The sequence below is a fragment of the Globicephala melas genome, chromosome 8 (assembly GCF_963455315.2).
Source record: "Globicephala melas chromosome 8, mGloMel1.2, whole genome shotgun sequence".
Taxonomy (NCBI): domain Eukaryota; kingdom Metazoa; phylum Chordata; class Mammalia; order Artiodactyla; family Delphinidae; genus Globicephala; species Globicephala melas.
The window spans coordinates 15,891,240-15,916,556 of record NC_083321.1 but is presented as its reverse complement, the minus strand read 5'-3'; the positions used below and the strand labels follow the sequence as shown (position 1 = coordinate 15,916,556).

The 25,317-nt window shown below is 40.1% G+C and overlaps 1 protein-coding gene across 10 annotated transcripts in view; it reads left to right on the top strand.

Moving 5' to 3' along the window:
* The window catches only part of LOC115857517 (alpha-ketoglutarate-dependent dioxygenase alkB homolog 3), a 181,723-nt gene that overhangs the window by 1,639 nt on the left and 154,767 nt on the right, over nucleotides 1-25,317 (top strand). For 8 of the 10 annotated variants that reach the window (XM_060303315.1, XM_060303314.1, XM_070046126.1 and 5 more), the window contains exons 2-8: nucleotides 137-285; nucleotides 439-542; nucleotides 1,357-1,391; nucleotides 4,101-4,148; nucleotides 6,395-6,498; nucleotides 8,086-8,174; nucleotides 14,940-15,149. In XM_060303315.1, the coding sequence (XP_060159298.1) occupies nucleotides 207-285; nucleotides 439-542; nucleotides 1,357-1,391; nucleotides 4,101-4,148; nucleotides 6,395-6,498; nucleotides 8,086-8,174; nucleotides 14,940-15,149 (669 nt within the window). In that variant the 5' untranslated portion in view covers nucleotides 137-206. Of the gene's footprint in view, nucleotides 1-136; nucleotides 286-438; nucleotides 543-1,356; nucleotides 1,392-4,100; nucleotides 4,149-6,394; nucleotides 6,499-8,085; nucleotides 8,175-14,939; nucleotides 15,150-25,317 lie in introns of those variants that run through there. The other 2 variants (XM_070046128.1, XM_070046127.1) reach the window with 2 other exon arrangements.

Here is a 25,317-nt window from a genome sequence, read left to right as displayed (position 1 = left end):
GTCAGAAGTTGATTTCATGTAGAAGCTCTGATTGCTATTGAACCATCTCGTCTGCTTGAAAGGATTATAATTACCCCTTGATAGTCCAAGCTCTCACAACCCCAACTAAAACATCTTTTTTTTTTTCTTTAAACAGATACCATTGTGTAGTTTGAATCAGGAATGAAATATTCTGAAAGCTGAGAGCAGGAACCTTCTTGATCAACATGGAGGACAAAAGACGGCGAGCCCGAGTGCAGGGAGCCTGGGCTGGCCCTGCTAAGAGCCAGGCCATTGCTCAGCCAGGCAAGAACCTGTGGGGATCTCGTGTGTGTGTGTGTGTGTGTGTGTGTGTGTCTGGACAAGTATCATCCTATTTTATATATATCCTTTTGGTTTATAGTGGACTCCCATTTCAATTGATGTTAAGGTTTGAGTCTCTTCTCTCTCTTGCTTCAGCTCCCACTGCTGAGAACCATCTCCAACAGAGACCTGGCCAAACCTGGATGAACAAGGAGCATCGTCTGTCTGACAGACAGTTTGTGTTCAAAGAACCCCAGGAGGTAAATTCTTGTTTCTTCTTCAACAGTAACAAAGATTTATTTATAAAAGCAACAGTCACATAGTAGACACTCAAATAAATAGTGACAGAATAAACTTACTAATAAAAAGAGAGTTGAAAGTATTATAATAATAATGAAATATGGAGTATCAGTTTTTTAGTATGTCTGAGGATTCTTTGTAGTCTTCCCCCAATTTGTAGGCATATATAGTTCCCATTTTTTTTGGCAAGGACGTGTACCATGACTAGAGGTTAGAGGTTATACCATGACTAGAGCTTGCATTAGTTATCTAAGTTCTAATGGTCCTAAAAATTGCTAGTATAGCACATATCTCTGGAATTGGATTGAAATTTCAGCTACTACAATGCCTGATCTTTTTAGCTTTTTCTCCCACTGGGAAGGATGTAAGAAAGGGTGAAGAGTCACTTTTTAATAACATGGGGAAAAAGAGCTAAAAATCAGGCATCTTGCTGTAGTAATAATTATATAAGTAATATTAAAACCCCTTATTTCCTAGTATATCTTCTATTTTAAAAAATCCCTTGGAAAGATGGTTTTTCCAGAGCTGCTGACTGCTAGGAAAATGTATTAATTCTAATTTTGTCATCTTTTACTGCCCACTAGTAACTGTGACGTAGTTCTAAGAAGAATAGAAACGAGTTTCTGGTGGGATAGTGAGAGCTTAGGATAAAAAAGGGAGAGGTTTAAACCTGATTTATTTTGACTAGAAATGAGAGGATACAGTAATCCTGCAAGTAAGCCTCCCTGAGGATTAGGAATCATTCAGAAATCAGACCTGGCTTTTTCCTTGCAGGTGGTACGCAGAGCCCCAGAGCCACAAGTGATCGAGTAAGTAAATTGCTGCCCTCCTGTAACTATTGCCCACAGTGAAAGGGAGAGTCCAGGATCTTTCCCTCACCCTGGTTTTTCCATCTGGAAAAGATAATGGCCAATGTGTCTAAATTTTAGGCTGGGATATTCCTGTCTCAGATGTCTTTAAACTTGGTCTTTTGAGAAGCCTTTCTGAATTTGCAGATGGTGTGGGAAATGCAACCAGATATCTGTACATTAAACTCTTGGCTCTGGTGTAGATATCCAGACCCTATTTCACTAATATGTCTGCAGATAGTAGTTAAAACATCTCCTAGGTAAAGACAGAGAGGGATTTTTTCCTGAGTCATTGAAACGTGGCTCTTTGAAAAACCTGTAAGTATCATTTTACTAGCAGTGCTTAAGAAAACTGCTAGAAATTTAGATGCTCTTACAGTTCATTTCTTAAAACCACATAACTCTTCCAGAGCAATTAAATGATAGTAAACATTTCTCTTATAGTGATCTGTGTCTAAAATACTCTTTTCCAAAATGATGAAAGATGCTTTGATTCCTCTTTTCCTGCTTCTCAGTTTCCATCTGATGCAGATAAATTATCAGTAGAAAGCATCCTTTTATTTTAGCAAATTAGCATTATGTGTATGCTATTGCTCGTGAACAACTGTTAAGCTGTTTGGCTGTTTGCAGATTGACTTGTATATCTTAGAAAAATTTTAAACGAACACAGATGTCATCATACTTTCAAAGAGGGTATGTAGTTGTGGCCTTGCCATTAGTTAGATATGGTAACTTACCTAGTCCTTAGGTAAGTTATTGCTATCTCTCTGGACTTTTGTTTCCTCCTCTGTAGTATTAAGGGTTTGGACTGTATAATCACTTAAGACCCAGTATGGTAGCTCTAACAGTCTTTGTTTTGCAAACACAAATGTGATACTGCCTCCATTTGGTGGTAAAAAGAAGAAACAAAACCATGAAACCTGTTACAGATAGGACATTCAGGTTGAAAAAAATGGACAATTGTGAATTTCCAAGTCAGAGAAGAAAATGACAGTACGCATTCCTCTTTGACCATAGGGTTTGTTAATTCTGTTTATCTGAAGTTAACTATGCTAGATTTTTTTTTTTTGGCCTCATTGGGTCTTCGATGCTGCGCACGGGCTTTCTCTAGTTGTGGCGAGAGGGAACTATTTTTCATTGCGGTGCATGGGCTTCTTATTGCGGTGGCTTCTCTTGTTGCGGAGCACGGACTCTAGGCACGTGGGCTTCAGTAGTTGTGGCTCGCGGGCCCTAGAGGGCAAGCTCAGTAGTTGTGGCGCACGGGCTTAGTTGCTCCGTGGCATGTGGGATCTTCCCGGATCAGGGATTGATCCCGTGTCCCCTGCATTGGCAGGCGGATTCTTGACCACCGTGCCAGGAAGTGGAAGGGGATCTGGGGAAGTCTCTAGATTTTTTTTTTAATAGCCAGAAATGTCCCTCACATTTGAAGTGAGCGTTTCTAAATGTGGCCCAAAATATAGCACACTGAAATATTATATTCACACTCTAGGAAGCTTTATAGGCAGCTCATTTTGAAATGTGCTAAATGTTTACGATAATAACTCTGCCTACATTTTGGCTCAGAGCGGCTCACACATCTACCTAAGAGCCCAGCTCAAAGATCATGAACTGCTAACTCACGTGGAAAAGGGCGATGGAAATACTGTCCCTTTATGTTATTCTCTATAACTTATCTCTGTGAGAAGAATCTGACACAGTTATCTTGACAGAGGTACCTCTCCAGTCTGGGTCACTTTTCTCACCATGGTGGGTTATAGACCTCACTACCCTGCCCATCTGTAACAGTTTTGTACTGTTGCACATTTGATTAAGTTCAGTAAGCTTTTTACTGCTCATCTATTATGTGCCAGGCACTAGGAAACAGAAAACCCATTCCAGCCCTTCAGGAGCCCATAGTCTAGTAAATGAAATAGACATGTAGTCAGATAAGGTGTAATCCTGGATATCTTGGAAGTGTAGACTTGTAGGTAATGTGGTGTGGTGACAGAGGATGAGATAGCTAACAGTATTTGCCTGGATTACAGGTCAGGAAAGGTTTAGAGAAGGTGATGCTGAGCTGAGATTTTGAAGGATGAATTAGAATTTTCCACTGGACCAAAGCTGGGGGTGGTGGATTGGGGGTGCTAGATGGCGGGGAGGCATGCCAGCATGTAGAAAAGCATGGGGTTAGACACGTGGTGGTGTATTCAGAAGATTCCCAGCAGTAATTACTGTGGAAGCTGATGCGTCTGTGGGAACTGTCAGGAGGTGGAGCTAGCTCATGGGGACCTTGTACTTGCTTCTGTTCAATGTATCTCTATTCCAGAGTCTCCAGGGGGGTACTCTATTTGCCACCCCTTTGTGTGATAGATTCCTGCACCACATCAGCCTGAATTATGGGTGAAATATAAAGGGATAGCACTAGAATTTATATTGTCTTGGTTTTTGCCTCCATGGCCTGATTTTGTCAGGATTCTAATCCCAGTGCCATTAATGATTACCACACTGTTGCCCCTTACCTAAGTGTTAGAAGAAGGTGGGGCTGTACTTCCCTCGTAGTGCGCCTTCGTCGTGAAGTGATTTTGGTGAGCTAGGACTTTGTGAACTCTGCAGGACAACCCTTCCTTCCGCTACGTGCAGTATATTGCTTTGCTTGACACTAACAAGTCTTTGTTTTCTTTGTTTCTTTAGTAAAGAGGGTGTGTATGAAATCAGCCTGTCACCCACAGGCGTATCTAGGTAAGTGAATCCTCACTAGAAAGGGACTATAATTATCACTGAGTTATAGTCTCTTAAAATATTCTACTCCCTTGATTAAAGTAATTAATGTGGTAATATCTCCTTTTATACTAGCTTCAAAACATTTTCAAAGCCTCTCAGGTATAGTAGCTTACTTTTCCAGTTTTTCAGGTGAGGAAATGAGGTCCAGGGAGATTGAGTACTTTTTCCTAGGCTACAGAGTAATTTAATATTAGAGTTGGGTCTGGCCTCAACTTCTGTGCTGTTTGTGTTACATTATTATTATTATTGTTAGATTACATTGTATGTATTGGGTTGGCAAGAAGATTGTTCGGTTAGTGAATACGTTGTTCAATAAAGTTCTTGGTGAAAGTGGAAAATGTGTCTTTTATTTTTATTTAAAACTGAACGAACTTTTTGGCCAATCCAATATTATTACATATTATGTTAATCATACATTATTATATATAATTATATTAAGTTATGTCATATTGCTATATAAAGGTAGATTTCAATAAAATTAAAGCATATATGATTTAGGGTATATTAGGCATTAGTCATTGTTTCAGAACATTTTGAAAGCATCACCTTAATGCATGTCACTATAAAATAATGAGACATTTAAATAAATCAGAACTTATCTATCTAAATGAATTGCTTAGAAAGAGTTGCTGTTGGACTTGGAAGCCTCTATAATTAGTCCGCTGGCACTGCTATTGTTATAGCCTTTTTCAGAACTTCCCTTTTAAAGCAAGTTTAATAGTCACACAAGAAAACCAGTTGCATTATTTTGGTCACATCTCATTGTTAACCTGGTATGGCTTCAGGTGAGCTTTGGCTCTTTCACAGAATCATTTCACAATATGTGTAAGCCAAATCATTAGGCTGTACACTGTAAACTTATACAGTGCTGTATGTCAATTATATCTTAGTAAAACTGGAAAAAAGTAATAATTCAGATGCAAACATTTTAAATTGGACAACAGGTTAAAATTTATTAATAAATTACTTATTAAAAAAAATTAAATGTACCTTTAAAGAGTGAAAATTTACTACCAACAAGGCTGTTGAAGAGAGTGTTCCATGGGCTTTCAGAACATTTCTTAAGAAAGGTATCCAAAAAAGCCAAATGCATTGTTAAAATGAAATAGTGTATTAGGGACACAGAAATCAAAACCACAATGAAATACCACTTTATATTCACTAGAATTTCCATAATCAAAAAGACAATAATAAGTGTTATTATAAATGAGGATGTGGAAAAATTAGAGCCTTCCTGTATTGCTGGTGGGAATGTAAAATAGTACAACCCTTTTAGAAAAAAGTTTGATGGTTTCTTAAAAAGTTAAGCATACATTTACCATATGACCCAGCAACTTCACTCCTAGGTGTCTTACCCAAGAGAAATGAAAACATACATCCACACAAAGACTTGCATGTGAATGTCCATAGCAGCGTTCATAGTAGGCAAAAGTAGAAACAACTCAAATGTCCATCCGTTGGTGAATGGATAAAGAAAATGCAGTATGTCTATATAATGAAATATTTTATTCTACCGTAAAAAGAAATGTTCTGATAATGTGCTACAACATTGAAACCTTGAAGACATTATTCTTTGTTGAATTTTACAGCATGTAAATTATACCTCAATAAAGCTGTTTAAAGGAGAAAAAAAAAAAGATAGCCAAAACAATTTTGAGCTGGCTTGGCACTGTTGAAATAAGTGTATATTCAATGAGAGAAAGAACCCTTATTTGGATATGTTTATTTTGATAGTTATAAATGATTGCTTTCCCTACAATTAGCAGTCTTAGAAGACTACCAATTGTTAAAGTAACACTGGGCCAAGCATTTTATTAGTTATTCTACATTTCACAGTGATGCTATAAGGTGGAGATCATCTTTGTGTTACAGATGAGAAAAACCAAGGTTCAGAGAGGTTAAGTAACTTGTCCAAGGTTTCACAGCTAAGCAGTGCTTGGGTAATATTTGAACCATAGCTATGAAAGCTGTCATGTACCTCTTTATCCTTCATTGCCTCTTTTATTTGTCTTAACTTGAAAGAGGTTTATTTTACATCTGGAGCATCGTGATCTGGGTGATATTAAGCTCTGGAGGTGTGGTAAGATGATTTCATCTCCCCACGAAAGGAAGCATCATCCAGATTAATTTATTCTGCTAATGATTAGAGTCTAACTCATCTTTTTCTGTGTTCTTTAGTTAATAACTGTTCTTTCTGCATCAAGGGTGTGTTTGTATCCTGGCTTTGTTGACTTAAAAGAAGCCGACTCAGTATTTGAACAGCTTTGTCAGGATGTTCCCTGGAAACAGAGGACTGGCATCAGAGAGGGTAAGTAGATCTCTGAGATCACAGTTGTTGATGTTTGGTCTTCCTTTCCGGAATGTATTCCAATACTGTTGCTTCTTTGCACCGTTGCTTCTTTGCACCACAGCCAGATTTAAACAGAGATTCAAAACCTGACTGAAACCCTCAGGATGAGTGGGAATTAGCCTGTCAAAGGGGACAGGGAAGAGTGTACCTGGCAGAAGAAACAGCAAGTGGTTCTCAGAACATGGCAGAAGATGGGCGTTCAGGGAAGCAAAGGACGTTTGGTTTGACTGAACTGTGGTTGATATGCTTATCTCCTTTTGTGTTTGTTCACTATTTATTACTGCAAATGGTGCCAGCTTTCCTCTTTCTTCATAGAAACCTCCAGAGCTTTTTTTTCCTGATTCTATTTGGCATATATTCTTTTGTGATCCTTTTTATCAGCTTTTTATTCTCATTTTAGTTTCACTAGAAGAGTCCAGTCTTCCTTAGCTTCAGCGTCTGTAGTATTCTACTGAGCTTGTTGAGATTACCTGACTTGGAACAGGCTCCTCTGTGGTCATCCACAAGCAACAGTACCTGCTATACCAGAGGCGGTCACTGGGGAGCGCCTGTGCTCTAGCATAGAATTTCCTTTCTGGCACATTGAGTGAATTTAAATTTTCTGTGGAGAAAGAGGCAAAGTATACTGGCATCATTTTTGTAACTCAGGTGTCAGAATGAGAGTCAGCTCTTTCAGGGCAGCCTTCTAATTCCCAGCAGTTTCTACAGCAGGGCTTTTGGTGACGGACTTGGCTTTGATTGCTGGCTCTGTCTTTCAAAATAATTGTTAATTTTAAACAAATTACAGTTAAATGATTTTCTGATCTATAAAATAGAGTGAATAATAATATTGATACCTATCTTACATGGTTGTTGTGATAATTAAATGAGATAGTGCATGATAAGTACTTAACAGAATGCCTGCTACATAGTAAGCCTTCAGTGAATGTTAGCTGCTTTTATTATTGTTGTTTTTATTGTTGTAGTGGTTGAAATCAATTGTAGGAAAAATAGCAGATCTATGGGTAACTCCCTCTCTAAATAAATTGGACATCAAAACCTTCTGACTAAAATTAGCTACATGCTATGATTGGTCAGAGCACTTTTTTCTTCATTTGGAATCAAAAGGGCTTACACAAGGGTGGCACATGGGTGAACAGTTTGTCTTGTTTCTTGTATGGACGTTGGTGCCACAAGTTCCTACCTACAAGGATTCAGACTCCATAGCCTGCATTTTAGACCCTCCCTAATCTGCGCTGTGTCTCCTTCACTCTTGTTTATGTCATCACTGACACAAATAAGTCACACACATTCTCACCTCAGAGCTTCACCCATACTGTTTCTGCCAGTGTACCTCCTCTTGTCGTCCTCGTTTTAGCTGTCACCATTCTACTCCTGAAATCCCATGCCCTCTGTGAAGGTGGAACCTTGGGTCAGGGCCCGTCCTTACTCTTCCTTTGTATTTCTCATAGCTTCTTATACATTGCAAGGCATGGTGTTGGCACTCAATAGGTACACCTTAAATAGCATCAAACCATTTCAAAGGCCCTGTATTTTCTTTCTTAGATGTAACTTACCAGCAACCAAGACTTACAGCATGGTATGGAGAACTTCCTTACACTTATTCAAGAATCACTTTGGAACCAAATCCTCACGTATGTTGGAATGTTGTTGTTGGTTTGGTTTTATAGATTGTATACTATAAATGTAGAGTACTATAAAATAACAGTAAGAGCTTGCAGAGCTGCATGGTGATTCCTAGTTCAAAAAATCCTCTGGGTTCACACGCTGAGTTTTTGGGCTTATTATCCTTGATGTGCTTTTCATCCATAGATAAAGACAGAGGATGAGAAAAAAACTGGAACTAGAGTGAACTAGAACCAGACTCTAGGATTTCAGAGAAATGAATCATTTATTTTCCTAATCTCCCCTTCCCCAGGCTTTTCCGGCCGTAGCCCTCTGTGTGCCTCCTGATACATATTTGCTGTGGGGTCTAAGCCTTATGACTGACCAGTGAGGTCCGAATGTTTCTTCCCACTTCTCAGGCTCTTTTGCCATTTGTGAAAAAATCCGTGCTTTTCTTGTTGACTTTGCATTCATTCTGTGGTTGCAGTTCTCATACTTCTAACTTAGCATTGCTTTGGCTTGTCTCTGCTGCTGCTTTTGTTTTTAAAAATTTCCATGACAGACAGAGAGATTCTAGTATATAAATTAAGCTTGCCCAGATGATGGAATTAAGATCCAAGCAACAGCACTCTGTTTAGTCCCTGGAATCTTGCCTTTGGCAAATAATATTATGTTTTTATTGAAAGAGACTTTGAAGAAAATGGAGTTTTGCTTATGGCATTGGAATAAAGAGAAATATGACACATTTAGAGCGTCTAGTGATTTGTTATCATAAACTACCATTTTACTAAAATGTTCAGGGATAAAATATTGACTGAAGGGAACATGGCTTTTTCACATAAAGAGATAGCTGTATGCTCTGGTTTCTGCAGCTGCATTTAGAATGTGATCCGGGGAAGCATTGAGACCCTCTATATCTGAAGTTGACTTGGAAACGTGAAGAGAATCGAATTAGGCCAATCCAGCATAGACTGCTGGCCGTGTTTCTGTCAGAATTAGTTTATCTTCTTGTCAACAGTCATAGCAGAGAAGCTGAGGATTAAACGGCCTGTGGGGAAGAAGTTCTTATTCATTCTAGTTAATCTTTCAGAACAGGATTTCTCAACCTCGGTATTACTGACATTTCAAGCTGGATAATTCTTTGTTTTTAGGGTTATCCTGTGCATTGTAGGATGTCTAGCAATATCCATGACTTCTGCCCACGAGCTGCCATAAGCACCCCTCACTCAGTCGTGACAGCCAAAAATGGCTCTGGACATTGCCAGACATCTGCCAGGGGTCAGAATTGACCTTGGTTGAGAACTACTGCTTTAGAATAAACATAAGGCACAAAGATCTGCTGAGTTGAGTGTCCACTTATGCTTGGAGACATTTTGACAACTCTTCAAAAGTATTTTTTAAATGATAATCCTTTTCTTATAATGGAAGTAATATGTGTCTGTTATTGAAAATCTAGAAGCTACAGATAAATATGAAGAATATTAAAATTTTGGATAATAGTTCCACCTGATATTTTGGTTCCAGTCTTTTTTTTTCTTTTTTTTTAGGCAAATATATGTAGAGGATTTTTCTATAAAATCAATTATTTATATACTACATTTCATTTTACTGTATCATTAACATATTTTAGTATCATTAAATATTCTTCTACAACATTGTATTAATAGGTACATAGTATTCCATAATCTATGTGTAGCATAATTTATTCAAGCAAGCCTCTTTTGTTGGATATTAAGGTTGTCAAATTAGAGTTTTTTAATTTGAATTTGGCTGGCTCATAACTTTGCATTTATTGCTAATTTAGTTTGTATACCATCTGGAACAAAGTCAAAAGTGATGCCTCAGATTTTTTTTAAGGGGGGATTCCCTAATGTGTATATATGTGTTGGGGGTACTAGTTTAAAGTTGTTATTATCTCAAGTTTAGTATCCTATAGCACAGGAAGAGATTCAACCATAGGTAATTAAACTCCTTTTAGTCTTTTTTCAAACTAAATCTTGTATGAACCCAATGTATGAAAATAAAAGAGTATCTCGACTGACTGGCAGTCCTACCAGCTTGACCTCTCCTTTCTCCTGCTGTGATCCCAGAGACATCTCTGTGGTACCTACGTCTCTACAAAACACTGTTTGAAATCCACTGAATAGGTCCTTTTACATTTGTGATTCATATTTTCTCATACTCATTTCCTCAAATGTCTTTTAAGGATAGAATGTATTCACTGAACAGTGAGATGACTCTGAATTTTAATATAGACGTTCACTTCTGAGGGATCTGTATATAGAGTATTGGTTGGAGAGTCTAAGTTAATCCTCTAGTTCATTATTTCCTTTTTTTCTCCTTTTCTCCTTCACCACCAAAAATAACCAAGAAAAAATATATATCCACTTAGAAACATAATGCAGACTTGGTGTTATCACAGTGCTCAGTCCCTAAGCAAGGCAAGGAAGTGCTAATTAGTTTCTCAGTCACATTGCCGAAAAGCTCTCATCCTCCTCCTTTACATTCTTGTGTTTCTTGTTAAGTGTATAATTCTAGCATCTGATCTTTATCACCATGAAGATAAGCTTAAGTCATAAAGTAAATAGGAAATACAGCTTGCTAACATTGTTATGGAATTTTACTTTGAAACTTATTCTCTTGAACTAACCTGTGTTAGTTTAATAACATTTGTTTTCTTGTTCTAAGTTTTGTCTGTTATTATTGCTGTTTATTTTTTAAAATCCTCTTCTCAGAGGAGCTGAAGAGACATTTTTCCAAAGAAGACATACAAATGGACAACATGAAAAGATGCTCAGCATCACTAATTATTAGGGGAATGCAAATCAAAACCACAATGAGATATCACCTCATACCTGCTAGAATGGCTGTTATCAAAAAGGCAAGAAATAACAAGTGCTGGTAAGGCTGTGGAGAAAAGGGAACCCTCTTACACTGTTGATGGGAATTGTGCAGCCACTATGGAAAACAGTATGAAGATTCCTCAAAAAATTAACAGTAGAGCTACCATATGATCCAGCTATCCTACTTCTGGTTATGTATACAAAGAATATGAAAACACTAATATGTACACCCCTGTGTTCATCACAGCATTATTCACAATAGCCAAGATATGGAAACAACCTAAGTGCCCATCAACAGATGAATGAATAAAGAAGATATGGTATATATATACTACTCAGCCATTTAAAAAACGATGAACTCTTACCATTTGTGAGACCATGGATGGACCTTGTGGGTATTATGTTAAATAAGTCAGGTGGAGAAGGACAAATACCGTATGAATTCATTCATATGTGGAATATAAAAAACTAATAAAATAAATGAACAAACCAAACGTAGATACAAAGAACAGAGTGGTGGTTACCAGAGGGGAAGGGGCAGAATGGAGGGCAAAATGGATGAAGGAGATCAGCTGTATGGAGATGGATGGAAACTAAATTTTTGGTGTTGAGCACGCAGTATGGTATATAGAAACAGAAATTTTGGAAGAACCCGGACGAACTTTTTGGCCAACTCATATAATGTTGTACACATTAAACTTATATAATGTTATGAACCAGTGTTACTTCAATAAAATAAATAAATAAAATCCTCTCCTTAGAATATAATGCTAATATCCATAACAAGGAATGCCAGCTTTTTTTTTTTTTACATCTTTATTGGAGTATAATTGCTTTACAATGGTGTGTTAGTTTCTGCTTTATAACAAAGTGAATCAGTTATACATATACACGTGTTCCCATATCTCTTCCCTCTTGTGTCTCCCTCCCTCCCACCTGGAATGCCAGCTTTTACCATGATTTCCATGTGACAGGGAAGCTGAGTGATTTCCACATATGCTCCCTGGAAGTGTTACCTGACAATAGTCACGGGATATACCTTATAAGGACATTATGCTTCCCTTTGCTGAACATCCATTTCTTTGCTTTCAAACATAGAACGTGGACTTTGAAGGGGTTCCTTATTTTCATTTTTTTAATTTATTTTTAAAATTTATTTATTTATATTTTTGGCTGCGTTGGGTCTTCGTTGCTGCGTTCAGGCTTTCTCTAGTTGCAGCGAGCGGGGGCTGCTCTTCGTTGCAGTGCGCGGGCTTCTCGTTGCAGTGGCTTCTCTTGTTGTGGAGCATGGGCTCTAGGCATGCGGGCTTCAGTAGTTGTGGCACACGGGCTCTAGGGCACAGACTCAGTAGTTGTGGCTCACGGGCTCTAGAGCGCAGGCTCAGTAGTTGTGGCTCACGGGCTGTAGAACGCAGGCTCAGTAGTTGTGGCTCACGGGCTCTAGAGTGCAGGCTCAGTAGTTGTGGCTCACAGGCTCTAGAGTGCAGGCTCGGTAGTTGTGGCACATGGGCTTAGTTGCTCCACAGCATGTGGAATCCTCCCGGACCAAGGATGGAACCCATGTCCCCTGCATTGGCAGGCGGATTCTTAACCACTGTGCCACCAGGGAAGTCCTTGAAGGGCTTCTTTAAAGTGGTAGTTCTTAAAGTAGAGTCTGTAGATCCCTGGAGGAAGTCCCCGAAATTCTTTCTGGGAATCCACAAGGTCAAAGATATTTTTATGGTAATGCTAAGACTAGGTGACATTTTTCACTGTGTTGAATTTGCACTAGTGATACAAAAGTAATGGTGAATAAAATTGCTGGTGCCTTAGCATGAATCAAGACACTGCTACCAAACTGTACTAGTAATCATTGTTTTCTTTACTACCTGCACTTCTAGTAAAAACAAGAAAAAATGCTGATTTCCTTTAAGGATGTCCCTTGATGAAGGAGTAAGCACTATTAGTTTTATTAAGTCTTGATCTTTTTTAATTGTTTGATGAAATGGAAATTATGCATAAGGCATTCCTACAAACCAAGTATGATGGTTGTCGAGGAAAAACACTTGTGTGATTGTTTAAGCTGTAAGCTGAATGAGCTACTTTTGTCATGGACCATTTTACTTGGAAGAGCAGCTGGCACACAAACTAGTTATTCAGACTTGAGTATTCAGCAGACATTTTCTCAAAAATGAATGAAGTGTCACTTCCAGGAAAATAATGGACAAGATTTGTCACTAATGATAAAACTTGAAGTTTCAAGGAAATATTAGGAATTCTGGAAAAACTCATATCCACCACCTTGAGCCTGACCTCTTCCCTTTACATAGCTTTTTCTGAAGAGATCAGTGGTTTTTTGATTTTTTAATATTGGAGATGTTTTTTTGTTATTGTATAACGAAATATGTCAGTATTAAAAGGGTCTGCATAACTCAGCCAATATTTTCCAAATGACCAATGCTTGATGTTACAGAATCATGCAAGATTAAAACATCCATTCAAAGTGCACTCTAGACCAGTGGATTTAGATGTAACAATATGAAACGTTTGTTGATATAGTTTCAGATTCCCCATTGCATCTAACCTTTAAGAAATCAGTTCAGTTGAGTTTTGGTGTAATGTCAAAGAATACTTACAATTATTTGAAAAGGCTATAAAAGATTCTTCCTTTTTCTAACTACATACCTGTGTGAAGGCAGTTTTCTTCGTATGCTTCAACAGAAACAACATATTGTAACAGATTAAATGCAGAAGCAGATATTAGAATCAACTATTAAGTCAGACATTAAAGAGATTTGCAAAACAGTGCCACTCTTCTCACCAATTTTTTGTATTGGAAAATAGTTAATTTTCATAAAATAATACGTTAACATGTAATGAGGTTATTTTTTAAATGAATTAACCAAAAATTAAAATTTTTTTTAGTCTTAATTTTTAATATGGTAACTGTTGTAGCTGTAACCCATACATACAGAAGTTCTTTGGGGCCGTCAGTAATTATTATTTTTTTGGCCATGCCTCATGGCTTGCGGGATTGAACCTGGGCCCTCAGCAGTGAAAGCACGGAGTCCTAACCACTGGACCTCCAGGGAATTCCCACCTCAATAATCTTTGCTAGTGGTGTGAGAACTCCTGTTCTCCAGGAAGCTCTGTAAAGCACTTGAGGTTTCCTGGAGGCAGGACATAGAGTTCTAACAAGAACCACAACCAGAGCTGTGCTCATTGTAGCCCCCAACTACAACCCAAGCTTAGAGGTCATAGCTTCCTAAAGTATGTGTGGCAAGATGCTGAGCTCCGCATACAAACGGGTGAACTCGGTGCTCAGCAGGCAGGGCTGTGGCCTCTGTTTAAATCTTCTGTAGAGCACAGCCATGTTATGATTCCATTCTGTAGAATGTTTTTCCCCTCTAGGTTCTGTTTTTAGGAAGTTTGCCACTCTGGAAATATTAAATACCTTTTTTAAAGAGCAGTTCTGCCATTCCTGATAAAATAGGAATGGAACAGAGGGCCACCCAGCAGGAGAGTTGTTTCACTCCTCAGGCCTCAGTCCGCATCTGCTAACTCTTGGTGGCCCGTCAGCTGTGGTGACAAACCAGGCTTACTGCTCCACACGATACCTCAGTGACTTACTGAGGTGACTGCCCTGAGTGTATTGACAGTTGCTTCTCTGCGAGCGTCATATATTTAACATGGAAAGGATGAGATGGGTGGCTAGGCCTGGTCTTCATGACATTCTATACCAAATTTAGTACCTTAATAAAAGTGTAGAGGTCAGCTTGCTTCAAAATAGAAATAACAGGAGAGAATTAAACTACTCTTCTAGCCTTATGTTTATTACGTTTCCGCTGGTTTGCTTATTTCATGCCCCTGTTTATAACATGACTGATTTTGCCCTTCCTGTTTTTCCACGTGGCTGCCACCTCGTGTCTTAGTGAACTGTCTCTGCCCCTTTTCTTGGCCTGTTGATTGCAGTGGCATCCTGTGCTGCTCATGCTGAAGAACCAAATTGAAGAGAACACTGGCCACACCTTCAACTCCTTGCTTTGCAATCTTTACCGAAATGAGAAGGACAGCGTGGACTGGCATAGTGATGACGAACCTTCGTTGGGGAGGTGCCCCATCATTGCTTCACTCAGTTTTGGTGCCACACGCATGTTTGAGATGAGAAAGAAGCCCCCACCAGTGAGTAGTCTATTTATTTTATGTTCCTCCTGCCATCTAATATTCTGTGGAAAAAACTGAGCTCTAAAAGGCTCCTATTTTCGGATTTAGGGGATTGGAGTATGTGTTTTGTTGATGAAACATTTTCAACTGATTGCTTACCCCATGGTTAACTTTTGACTTCCAGAGAAGCCATTCGTTCATTTACTTATGCAACAGAAACTGCCTGCCGCGTGCCACATGCTAGAGGCTTATTTGCATTGGTGGAAAGGACAGACATGGTCCCTGTCCACATGGAAACGGGGGTATACAGATACTACTAATTACTCAAGTAATTGGAATTATGATAAATGCTAGGAAGGAGGGCTTATAAAGGCAAGGTTCAAGTTAGTGGGGGCAAGGAGGCAAAGGAAGGGAGTCTCAAGGAAGATACCCCTGAAATTTTAAGTAAGTGTTCTTCATGGCAGTGTTGCCTCTCTTTTGTGAGAGAGCATCACATGCATCCTCATTGCCTTCTTAGCCTGTTCCTGAAATCCAGATGGCTCTGTAACTCTTTCAGAGAGGAAATTCAAGCCAGATTATCAGACAAGCAGTGGCTAAACTGTAGAATAACTTTAGTTGTCCAGCCCAGCTCTTACCTATATTACAAGACATTTGAGGGATACGAGGGCTGTTAGTGTTTTTAAATCAAAAAGTATAGAACTTTAGGACTAAGGTAGATAGAAGGATAGTAGAAACTCTAAGAAAAGAGCAAATCTCTACCAAATTATCTTATTTCCAGGATTTGTGGTTTTTTTCTAACCAAGGTTCCCAGTCATTTTGTTTATAACATTAAACCAGACCCAGTCAGTGTGGAAGGCCTACAAGGCTGTGTTTTGAGTATGACCTAATCCAGACCACATAATTATCAGGCAGTCAGTGCTTGTGTCTGTTCTGCATCAGATATACTTCTTTGGGCTGTTTTTCTGACACGTATTTGGGTTTCCAAGCATGGAATTTTGAAGCATATTGTGTTGTTTTGCATTTATGCCATTAAGCACCCTTCATTGGTATATTTTCTGTTGACTGGGTTTTCTTTGCTTTTGTTTGCACAGAAACTTTAGTCTGTGTTAGTGAGGGATTGTCAGTTGCCAGTGACTTACTGAGTGAACTTGCTCCCTGAGCACTTTGAATACCTTCACGGTTTCACTGGCAGGCAGCCTTCTCATGTACCAGGGAGTACCACCTGAGAAGCAAGGTATGGTTATGCTTTCGTATGTAGGCTTCCACTCAGTTAAATCCCAGGTTCACACATGTGAAGAATTCATCCTGCCCTTAGTAAGTCTCCTGTTGTATGAATAGTGGAGAAACACCACGTGTCTCATTTTAAAGTTCAGACCCTCTTCTCAAGCCAGGCATACAGAACGCAAACTTTTTGCCAGGCATGGTCCTGGGAGCTGGGGCTATAGCAATGGATAAGTAAGGTGAAGTCATCTTTCCCCTCCTGGAGCTCCTGATCTGTCCCGTGGTAGTGCTCTGCCCCCCTCCCGGAGTTATCCGTCCAGCTTTCTGATTGGAAAACAAGCTGTAGTGTGTCCAATATAATCTTTGGTGTAATCCGAGTCTCCAAGTCTTTGCTGTTATTTTCTTTGTTGCCAAGTATTTAAGTATTCAGTTACTGCTTCTCTGTACACGTACATTCACCACCACCACCATCATCCCTTTTTAAAAACATTTTTGGCCTGTTTATAGATTTTAAGCTTAAAAATTCCCAAAGCATGCTTTCTGGATAATTAATTTTGCTGTACCAGCAGTTTCCAACTATTAAGCGTTAACAGTGTTCCGGTGCCCAGAATACCACTATTCTTTTTCCCCTCTAGGCAGCTGAAGGTCTTCATTTTCTCATATAAAAACGTATTCATGGTGATCAAGAGCTATTTCTTGGTAATATAATTCAGTTATGTTATAGGTTCGTGTGTGGATGGAAAATATAACTACCACTTAGCATTGTTTCTGAAGGCAACCATTTGGAACAAAATCTCTGTGACCATACTTACTGAAATATTGTCTTCTCAAGGCTTCTTAGAGTCTATTTTGGTGAACATGAGTGAAAGCACAGGCCATGAAACACTGAAAATGTGGTTAAGTCCCTTTAATTGTCCACTAGTAGCAGGGGAATCTGCACTATAACTATGGTAGCTGATTTGATGAAAATACAGATCTGATAAGTAAGAAAATTTGTCTGAAACAAAGTTGACTGAGGAAACAGATTTGGGAAGAAATATAAATGTGTCAGTATGTCAGGTTACTGACTCTAATAAGTTTTGGCTTCCAGCATAGTCTTAACTATGATTGAATTTGATGCAGTTGTGTATTCCTTCAAATCTGGCTTTTGTTTAAGATGGGGAAATTATAATCATGCATTAATGAATACAGTTTAAAAATTACTTTTTTCCTCCAGAACCCATAAAGTCCATTCTTGGATAATCAAAACCCAGGTTTGAACTTTTGGAAGGATTTCTTCAAGTTTCTTTAACAGATTTTACAAATCATGGGCTCCACAAATCTAGCTAAACTTAAAGTGCAGAAGCCTTTCTTTGAGTTGACATCCTTGGAAATGTATCTTAGAGTACATCATCTTTATCACAGGATAATGATCCCTTTTCTGAAGGATTGAAAGGAAAAGTTTATTGCAAATCAGTCTACTTTTCTTTCTCAACTGTGGTGATAGCTTTGAGAACATGGCTCATGATTCATATTGTACAACTCAAAGTAAAAGCATAAAATAGAAAGTATAAATTAGTCTTCTGTGTGGAATTTGTAGGAATCTTGACTTTCTGTAGCTCCTAGGAACCTGTCTCGCTATGCTACTATAGATTGTAATTTTCATGTCTGTCATCAAGACATTTGGAGTGTGCTAGAGGTTGTGGGAGGGCATCTCTTTCAAAATCCAGTTCGTTTTAAACTATCAGAGGAGAAGAAGGTAATACCTGCTTGACTTGAGTCAAAGTTTCTCACCTAAAGCTGACATAGAGGAATCGTGAGATTGCCTGTACCTCATTCAAGTATGCAGTTTTGAGACAGAAAAGCATCTGTTTGGGGCCACTTTCAAACAGAATTAGCCTTTTTTTTTTTAACATTCAAACTCCTCCACCCCTGCAGCAGCTGTTTGTTTTGCAGTCTGGCACCTTAAGTAGTAGTTCTCTATAGCTGCTGATCTTCTGAAAGCTGCCCCAGGTCCACACACTGCATTCCTAACAATTTCTCGCTGTGCTGAGATGGTAAGGAGATCTTTGTTTCCTAAGCATCAGTGCCCCTCTGGTTCATGCAGATGGCTCAGGCAGCTTCATGCATGCGTCACCCCTAGGATTAACATTCACTCCACTCCAAGATGCTGATCCTCGTTTCACTGTCCTCTGGTCCAAGTTTGTCAACTCCTGCTCATTCATTTTGATTTTAGAGTCAATTACCACTTCCTTTAATGATAATAAGGTACTTGGGGGCATAGTAGACTTGCTCTTGCATTCACCCCATCCCTTCTTTTGTTAATTCAGTTCAACCTGAATGAATAGCATCATATCCATCTTCAGGCCAATGTCAGGATACACTGTCTTAAGACAAAAATAAAGCTTTCCAAATATACCTCAGTAGACATTTTTTAGAAACTAAGAACCTTTTTTTTTTTTGTAAATTTATTTATTTATTGGCTGCATTGGGTCTTCGTTGCTGCGCAGAGGCTTCCTCTAGTTGCAGCGAGCAGGGGATACTCCTCGTTGCGGTGCGCGGGCTTCTCACTGTGGTGGCTTCTCTTGTTGCAGAGCACAGGCTGTAGGCATGCGGGCCTCAGTAGTTGTGGCTCACGGGCTCTAGAGCGCAGGCTCAGTAGTTGTGGCGCACGGGCTTAGTTGCTCCGTGGCATGTGGGTTCTTCCTGGACCAGGGCTCGAACCCATGTCCCCTGCATTGGCAGGTGAGTTCTTAACCACTGTGCCACCAGGGAAGCCCCAAGAACTTTTTTTTATTCTCCCAAGCTGGGCTCGTTAAAGCTTTTCTACGCTCGTGTCCCAAACCCAGTTGTACTTTTCAAACTGCATCGTGTCCCTGTTGTAAAGAGTAGTCTGGTCCTTTTCCCAGTATAGTTTTAATTCTATACTGAAAAACAAGCTGGAAAAGGAACTACAAAAGCCATTTGGCAGGCTGCTATTTCTCTGTCGGTTACCATAGAAACAGTGATGGCTGAGTTGGGGGGTGTGGGTATTAGATAATAGGAAGTTTGTGATGCACTGAAGGTTTGGATGCCAAAAGCCTTGTTTTCTAGAAAATTACCCGTTCGTAAGCTCTGTCCTTCAGCTGAATCCTGAAAACGTGAGGGGCTTCTATCCATCTCGAGGTGATTGAGTTGAGGCCAGTTGGACGTTTCTCTAACCGTTCCTCTCTCTAGCACTTTCTGAAGGATGTGAACTCTGTTCATATCACCAAAAGAGATGGTTGTAAAACTACTTGTAACGGTAGGGGTTCTGAGAGTTCCCAGTGCGTTTGGGTTCCTAGTACCTCCCTTGCTAATTGGTTTTTTACACACTACTGGGAAGAGTGGAGTATGAAAAGGTCAGTTTGATCATAAATACCAATATTTTTCCAGGACTGTGGAAGAAGTGAGGATATTGGAATCCAAAATAATATAAACTGACTAGCTTACATTTGAAAATTGGATGAACTGGACTGTGTAGTATTTCATGGAGTGGTGCTCAGCCAGAACCCCCGCTGCGGCTCTTCCGGGCATCCACACTTCTCATTAGTCCATCTTCTGATTACAGCATCTGTTCTGAGAAATTACAAGACCTACTTGAAAGAAATTGTTGATAACCATCATCTTTTTAATACATTCCTTAATGAAATTTAGAAAATCAGGTTTTGTTTCCTATTTACTGACGTTTGTAAAAAGCACTTATCCGCCTCATTTATACTTACTCCTTTTTTGTAAATGGGGATGATAATTGGTAGCTACTTTATGGGAGTAACAGAGAAGTTTTCCCGTGAAAGGCACTAGGAAAGTCGATGCAGTAATCAGTGAATTTTTAAGCTGTTATAAATGGTGGATGCTACGGTGACTTTTCATATGTGGAAATCGAAAAAGAAAAAGCCAACCTCCAAGTTTGCCTTGGACTGTGAATGGCATTCACTGAGGGAGTACAAAGGAGACTCTGAGAGGGTAAAGTGGCCTGTGGGTCAGGAATGGTGGCTGAGTTTTTGAGCTCCTATCTGTAGGGTCATGCAGTGGTTTGGAGAGCATAAGTGAGTGAGTGGGAAATTAATTTGTGCATGTTTAAGCAGATAAAGATAAATAGTCCTGGTAGGACCTGAATTCTCTACCGACACAAGACCTTTTGGGAGTTGGAATCATCATTTGCTTCCTTGGGGCCTTGTCTCAGGCTAGAATCCATGTCCTGACTGCCACTGGGAATAATTAATTTTTGCAGAGAGCCTCCCAGTTTCGTATTGCCACTGATAGTACTTTTCGTCTTGGGAGAACAACCTTTTCCAAAGTGATTCGTCAGGTTTCTGTGTGCCCCAATTAGGTATGGGTTCTGCTTGCAAACTTTTTTTTAAACGTTGTCTCAATGGTAGAGTTTTTTTCCCTCCACTTTGCCATACTCTAAAAAACTGTTCCTAAGCCTTCTGGTAATTTTTCCATCTTTCATAAGCCACATTTTCATGGTGGATGACTGCTTAGCTGAGGCAGAAAAGAGTTTAGTGAGTTTGAGGAAGGAGGAGAAGGCCCCACAGTGGAGCAGAGTGAGCAAGCGAGCAGAGTAGCAAGTGATGAGATAGGAGGAGTGGGGCAGGGCCAGATCACGCTGAGACTCCTGAGCCTCAGGAAGGAGCGGATTTTATTTTAAGTACATCAAGAAGCTATTGAAATGTTTTAAGCAGAAGAGTGACATGTTCCGATTGAAATTTTACAAGGTCAGTTGCTACTGCGTGGAGCTCGGGCTAGATAGGAGCAAGAGTGGAAGCCAGGAGACCAATTAGGAGGTTGTTATACTTCTTGGGACCAAGGCAGAGAAGAAGGGAGGTGGACAGCTTTAACGACAGGAGCTCAGAGGAGCAGGTATTTTTAAGAGAGGCATGGGAATAATGGTCTGAAAGTGTTAATAAGGAGTATCCCCTGACTCTGTAGATATGAGAGACGTGATCAGCTTCCACAGGAGAGAGAGTTTCAGGGAATTTGAAATCTTCTGGAGAGACCTAGTTCTTGATTAGGACAAGGAAGTAGAGGGAACCTTCAGAGCACATGAGGTTGCGGATCTAGGGGGGTGTTTGCTCATCATTGAATGAGAATTCCAGCGGACACAGTGGAAGGGCGCAGGGGTGGGTGTGGGAGATTATGTCTGATCAGGTTATGTCCCGGAATGGTTTGGGAATGAATGTTCTGATTTAATGGATGACTGGAGAACCCTGCACTTTTGCTGGTGACTGGGGTCAGCTGAATGTCAGGCTTCGTGGAATTTGTTCTGTACGCTCTTTGAGGAAGGAGAGTGTTTATTTCTGGTGCTACAGTGTTGAGTGGAAGCTCTTTCAAAATAGCAGTTCCTTTAAGTTGCATTGCTTGGAAACATTATATCACCAAGAATGGCATCTTCATTACATTAAGGCACATTCAGTGTGGCTAGAATGACCGTAACAGTCAGTGTAAAGCCAAGCTTGTTTTTGCTTAAATTCAGTAACTTCTGACCCACACCCCACCACTGATACTATATCAACAACAAATCTGAACAACAAACACTGTCAGCAGGTGTTTCACTGTAAACTGCATTTGCCTTTTACAATCACTGGGTTCGCCCGGTATAGGATGATTGATTGCACGTGCCAGTCCCTCGTACTTAGTATTCTCACTCACCTCGCTAGAACCTTCCATGCCAAATCCATGTCAAAAGTCAGGAAAAGAGTTTGATAAAAACCCAAAGATTTGTGTGTGGCAAGCGAGTTCAAAGCTGTTTTGAACAGATAACCTCGGTCATTTCAAATCTATGCTTTTCCAGTTAGCCTCTTCCTTTAGCAGATCTTATTTCAGAAACAGCTGCTTCTTTTTCTAAAGTAATGTTTTCCAGATTGATATCGAGGATGCCATCTTTGCAAGCGTGGTTTGAGTCAGCAGACTAACTGTAGAGATGACTTTGTGAGGTCCTAGCTTTATTCTGTCTCCATAATTTCCGTAACTAATATGTTTTGTTTATGTCAGATTTAAAAGATACATTACCACTATGAACAAAAAGTCCAGCTGTGTTCTTACATCAGTGCTGTAGGAACAACTTTTCTGTCCAAATATAGCTGCAAGCTTTGATGATCGATGAAGCTGTCTAGAAGCCAGCCAGGTTCTCAAGGGCAGAGCAACACCACAATTTGATTGGGAAAACAAGCTGGAAAGAAATGATTAAAAAAGAGGAGAGGGGAACATTTTGGCATGGCCATAAGTTGGGAGGTAGGGTAAGTAAAGGGACACTTGGCTCCAGCAGGCTAAGTAGCTGTAGCACATGCTGGCATTTAGTTTTCAAATATCATTTCAGTCTGCAAAAAAGCCTTGACCATCCTTGTCAAGCAGCTCTACCATGTATCTGATTCTTGGGCTGGAGAGCTAGGGAAATTCCTATTCTGTCTCTTACCATCTTGAGAAAACCCTTTGCTTGATTCTGCAGGCACTCTAACATCTTGTTTTTTTCTTGATTTTGAAGCACGGATTCTGGGATAAGTTGTCTCTATCTGCAGGTTACCTTTCCTACAACTTAACTTACTTTTGGAACACCTGCTCTCTAGCTCCATCCCACCACAGTGCTAATATACAATACCACTGTCCTAAAGAGCGAATACTCTGGCCTTTTCTCAATCATCATTCTCCTCTTCTTTGTAACGTTGGTCACCAGTGTCCAGCACCTCTCTGCCTGAAACTTAGCCATCTGTTAGCTGCCTTTTCTTTCTCTTAATTGGCTTCTGAAATATTGTATTATCTTAGCTATTCTCACACTTTTCTCATTGCTACTTCTCTGCCTCCTTTGAGGTTTTTTTCCGTTTACACCCCTTAAATATGGATATTCAAGGTTGTCTTCGATTCTGTTATCTTTGTCTACATTACTTTTTAGGAAAGTATGAGCTAGCAGTAGATTGTAAATGCTGTATAGGCAAGGTTGACTTCTGTCTTGTTTATCATTACGTCCCAGCCTTTAGCAGTGTGTGTGTGTGTGTGTGTGTGTGTGTGTATTTTATTTAAAAATAAAATAAAATAAAAAGGTTGTTTCTGTATTTTTATATTTTTATTTTGTTTTTTGTGTTTTTGCGGTACGTGGGCCTCTCACTGCTGCGGCCCCTCCCGCCGCAGAGCACAGGCCCCGGACGCACAGGCCCAGCGGCCACGGCTCACGGGCCCAGCCGCTCCACGGCACGCGGGATCCTCCCGGACCGGGGCACGAACCCGCATCCCTTGCATCGGCAGGCGGACCCTCAACCACTGCGCCACCAGGGAAGCCCTGTTTCCGTATTTTTAGTGGGAGACTGCTGATTTGGACTCAGGTGGTGGCAGTGGGGAAGAACAAAGTGAATGAATTTGAGGTATGTTCTGGAGGGTGAACCAGGTTTCTGGCTTGAGCAGTTGGTGGATGGAGGTGCTATTTACTCAGAGGGAGAAGGAGCAGGGGGGTTTGCTTTTTATTTTGCTCTTATTTAGGGAGGGTCTGTAGAGGGAATCAAGAGTTCCTTCTTCTACATGGTATGTTCGAGATACTTGAGACTTCCAAATGTACAGTAGGACATTGTCTATGAAGTCTGGGCTTCACGTGACAGGTCTGTGCTAGAGGTATCATTTGGGAATTGTCAGGATAACAACAGCAATAACAACAGTAAAGGGATGGTGATCAATAACAAGTGTATAGTACTGACTCTGTGCCTGGCTTTGTTCTAAGTGCTTTACATGCAGCCTCCAGTAATCTTGTCAGGTTGATAGTGCTCTTATCCCCATGGTACAGGTGAGGTGGCTGAGGCACCGTGTTCTGTCGCTTGCTCCACATTGCACAGACAACTATTTGTTGAACTGAATTGAAACTAATAATCTAGATAATATGTAAAGCTATGGAATTGCACCATTGTCAATTCAGGGCAAAAGAAGAGAGAAAGAGGCACAGAGAGCCAGGATTGAGCTCACTGCTTTCATCACTTTGTTTTCCAACTCAGAAGTCTTTATTTGCTCCTACTGGAACAAATCGTAAATGTAAACTCCTCAGTCAGACTGTCAAATCTTTACATAATCTATGCCCCACCGACTTTGGTGTCTCACTGTTCCCTGTGTGATTGCACTATTCTGCTGAACTATCTCTTTGCTCCTTAGGCATGCTCTCCACCTTCTCATTAACTTAAGTCTTCTCCAGGCTTCAAGGGACCACTGTAGCCTCGAAGCCTTTCCTGATGCCTCCAATGAAGAAACTAATAATAGTTAGTGTATGTCGGGTGCTTCTTGTGAGTTTGGGAAATGAGAAACAGGTAGAGGGCTTCTACTTTGTTTTGTTTGACCTTTCTGCTCGTGTTTTGTTTTTATAAGCATCTTCTTAGTAAGAAGATGGAAAAATTTCTAGTAAGTAGCTCACCTAGGAGATCAGAGATGACTTGGAAAACCAAATGTCTCACTGTTGACTAAGATCATTAATTTGGAAGCATATTTTGCGTCCATGGCCTTTTCTGATTGCGTTGGGATCACTGAGATTAAGAATATGATACTTGAAGCAGCATATCTGTCCTGAGCTTTGTTTCAGGCACTACCATGTGGAATGGCAAAGGGGCATCAAAGAAGCCTGGCAGATAACGTGTGGCCTTGCTTGGGAGCTTACATACGATGATAAGACATGGGCATAAAAGAAGGAGTCATGTGAGGGGTCCACCAGCGGCTCAGTTGGGTAGCTCTTAAGCGGAAACTGGTCCTCAGACTTGTTTTGTTTATATACTTCCCAGGGTTTTTAAAGAAACTGAGTTAGTTGCCAAAATTTATAACTCAGGAGATTTCATATAAAAATCCCGTTATCAGTTTCGCTGGAAAACCCAGAAGGTCGGGCAACTCCAGGGGAACGGTGAGGGAGCTGCAGAGCGGCTCCCACCTGTGTGCGGCCCTGTGCTCTCCACTTCTCCTGGTCCCCGCTCCCCACTGGGTTGTGCCTGGCCCATGCCCCTTGTTC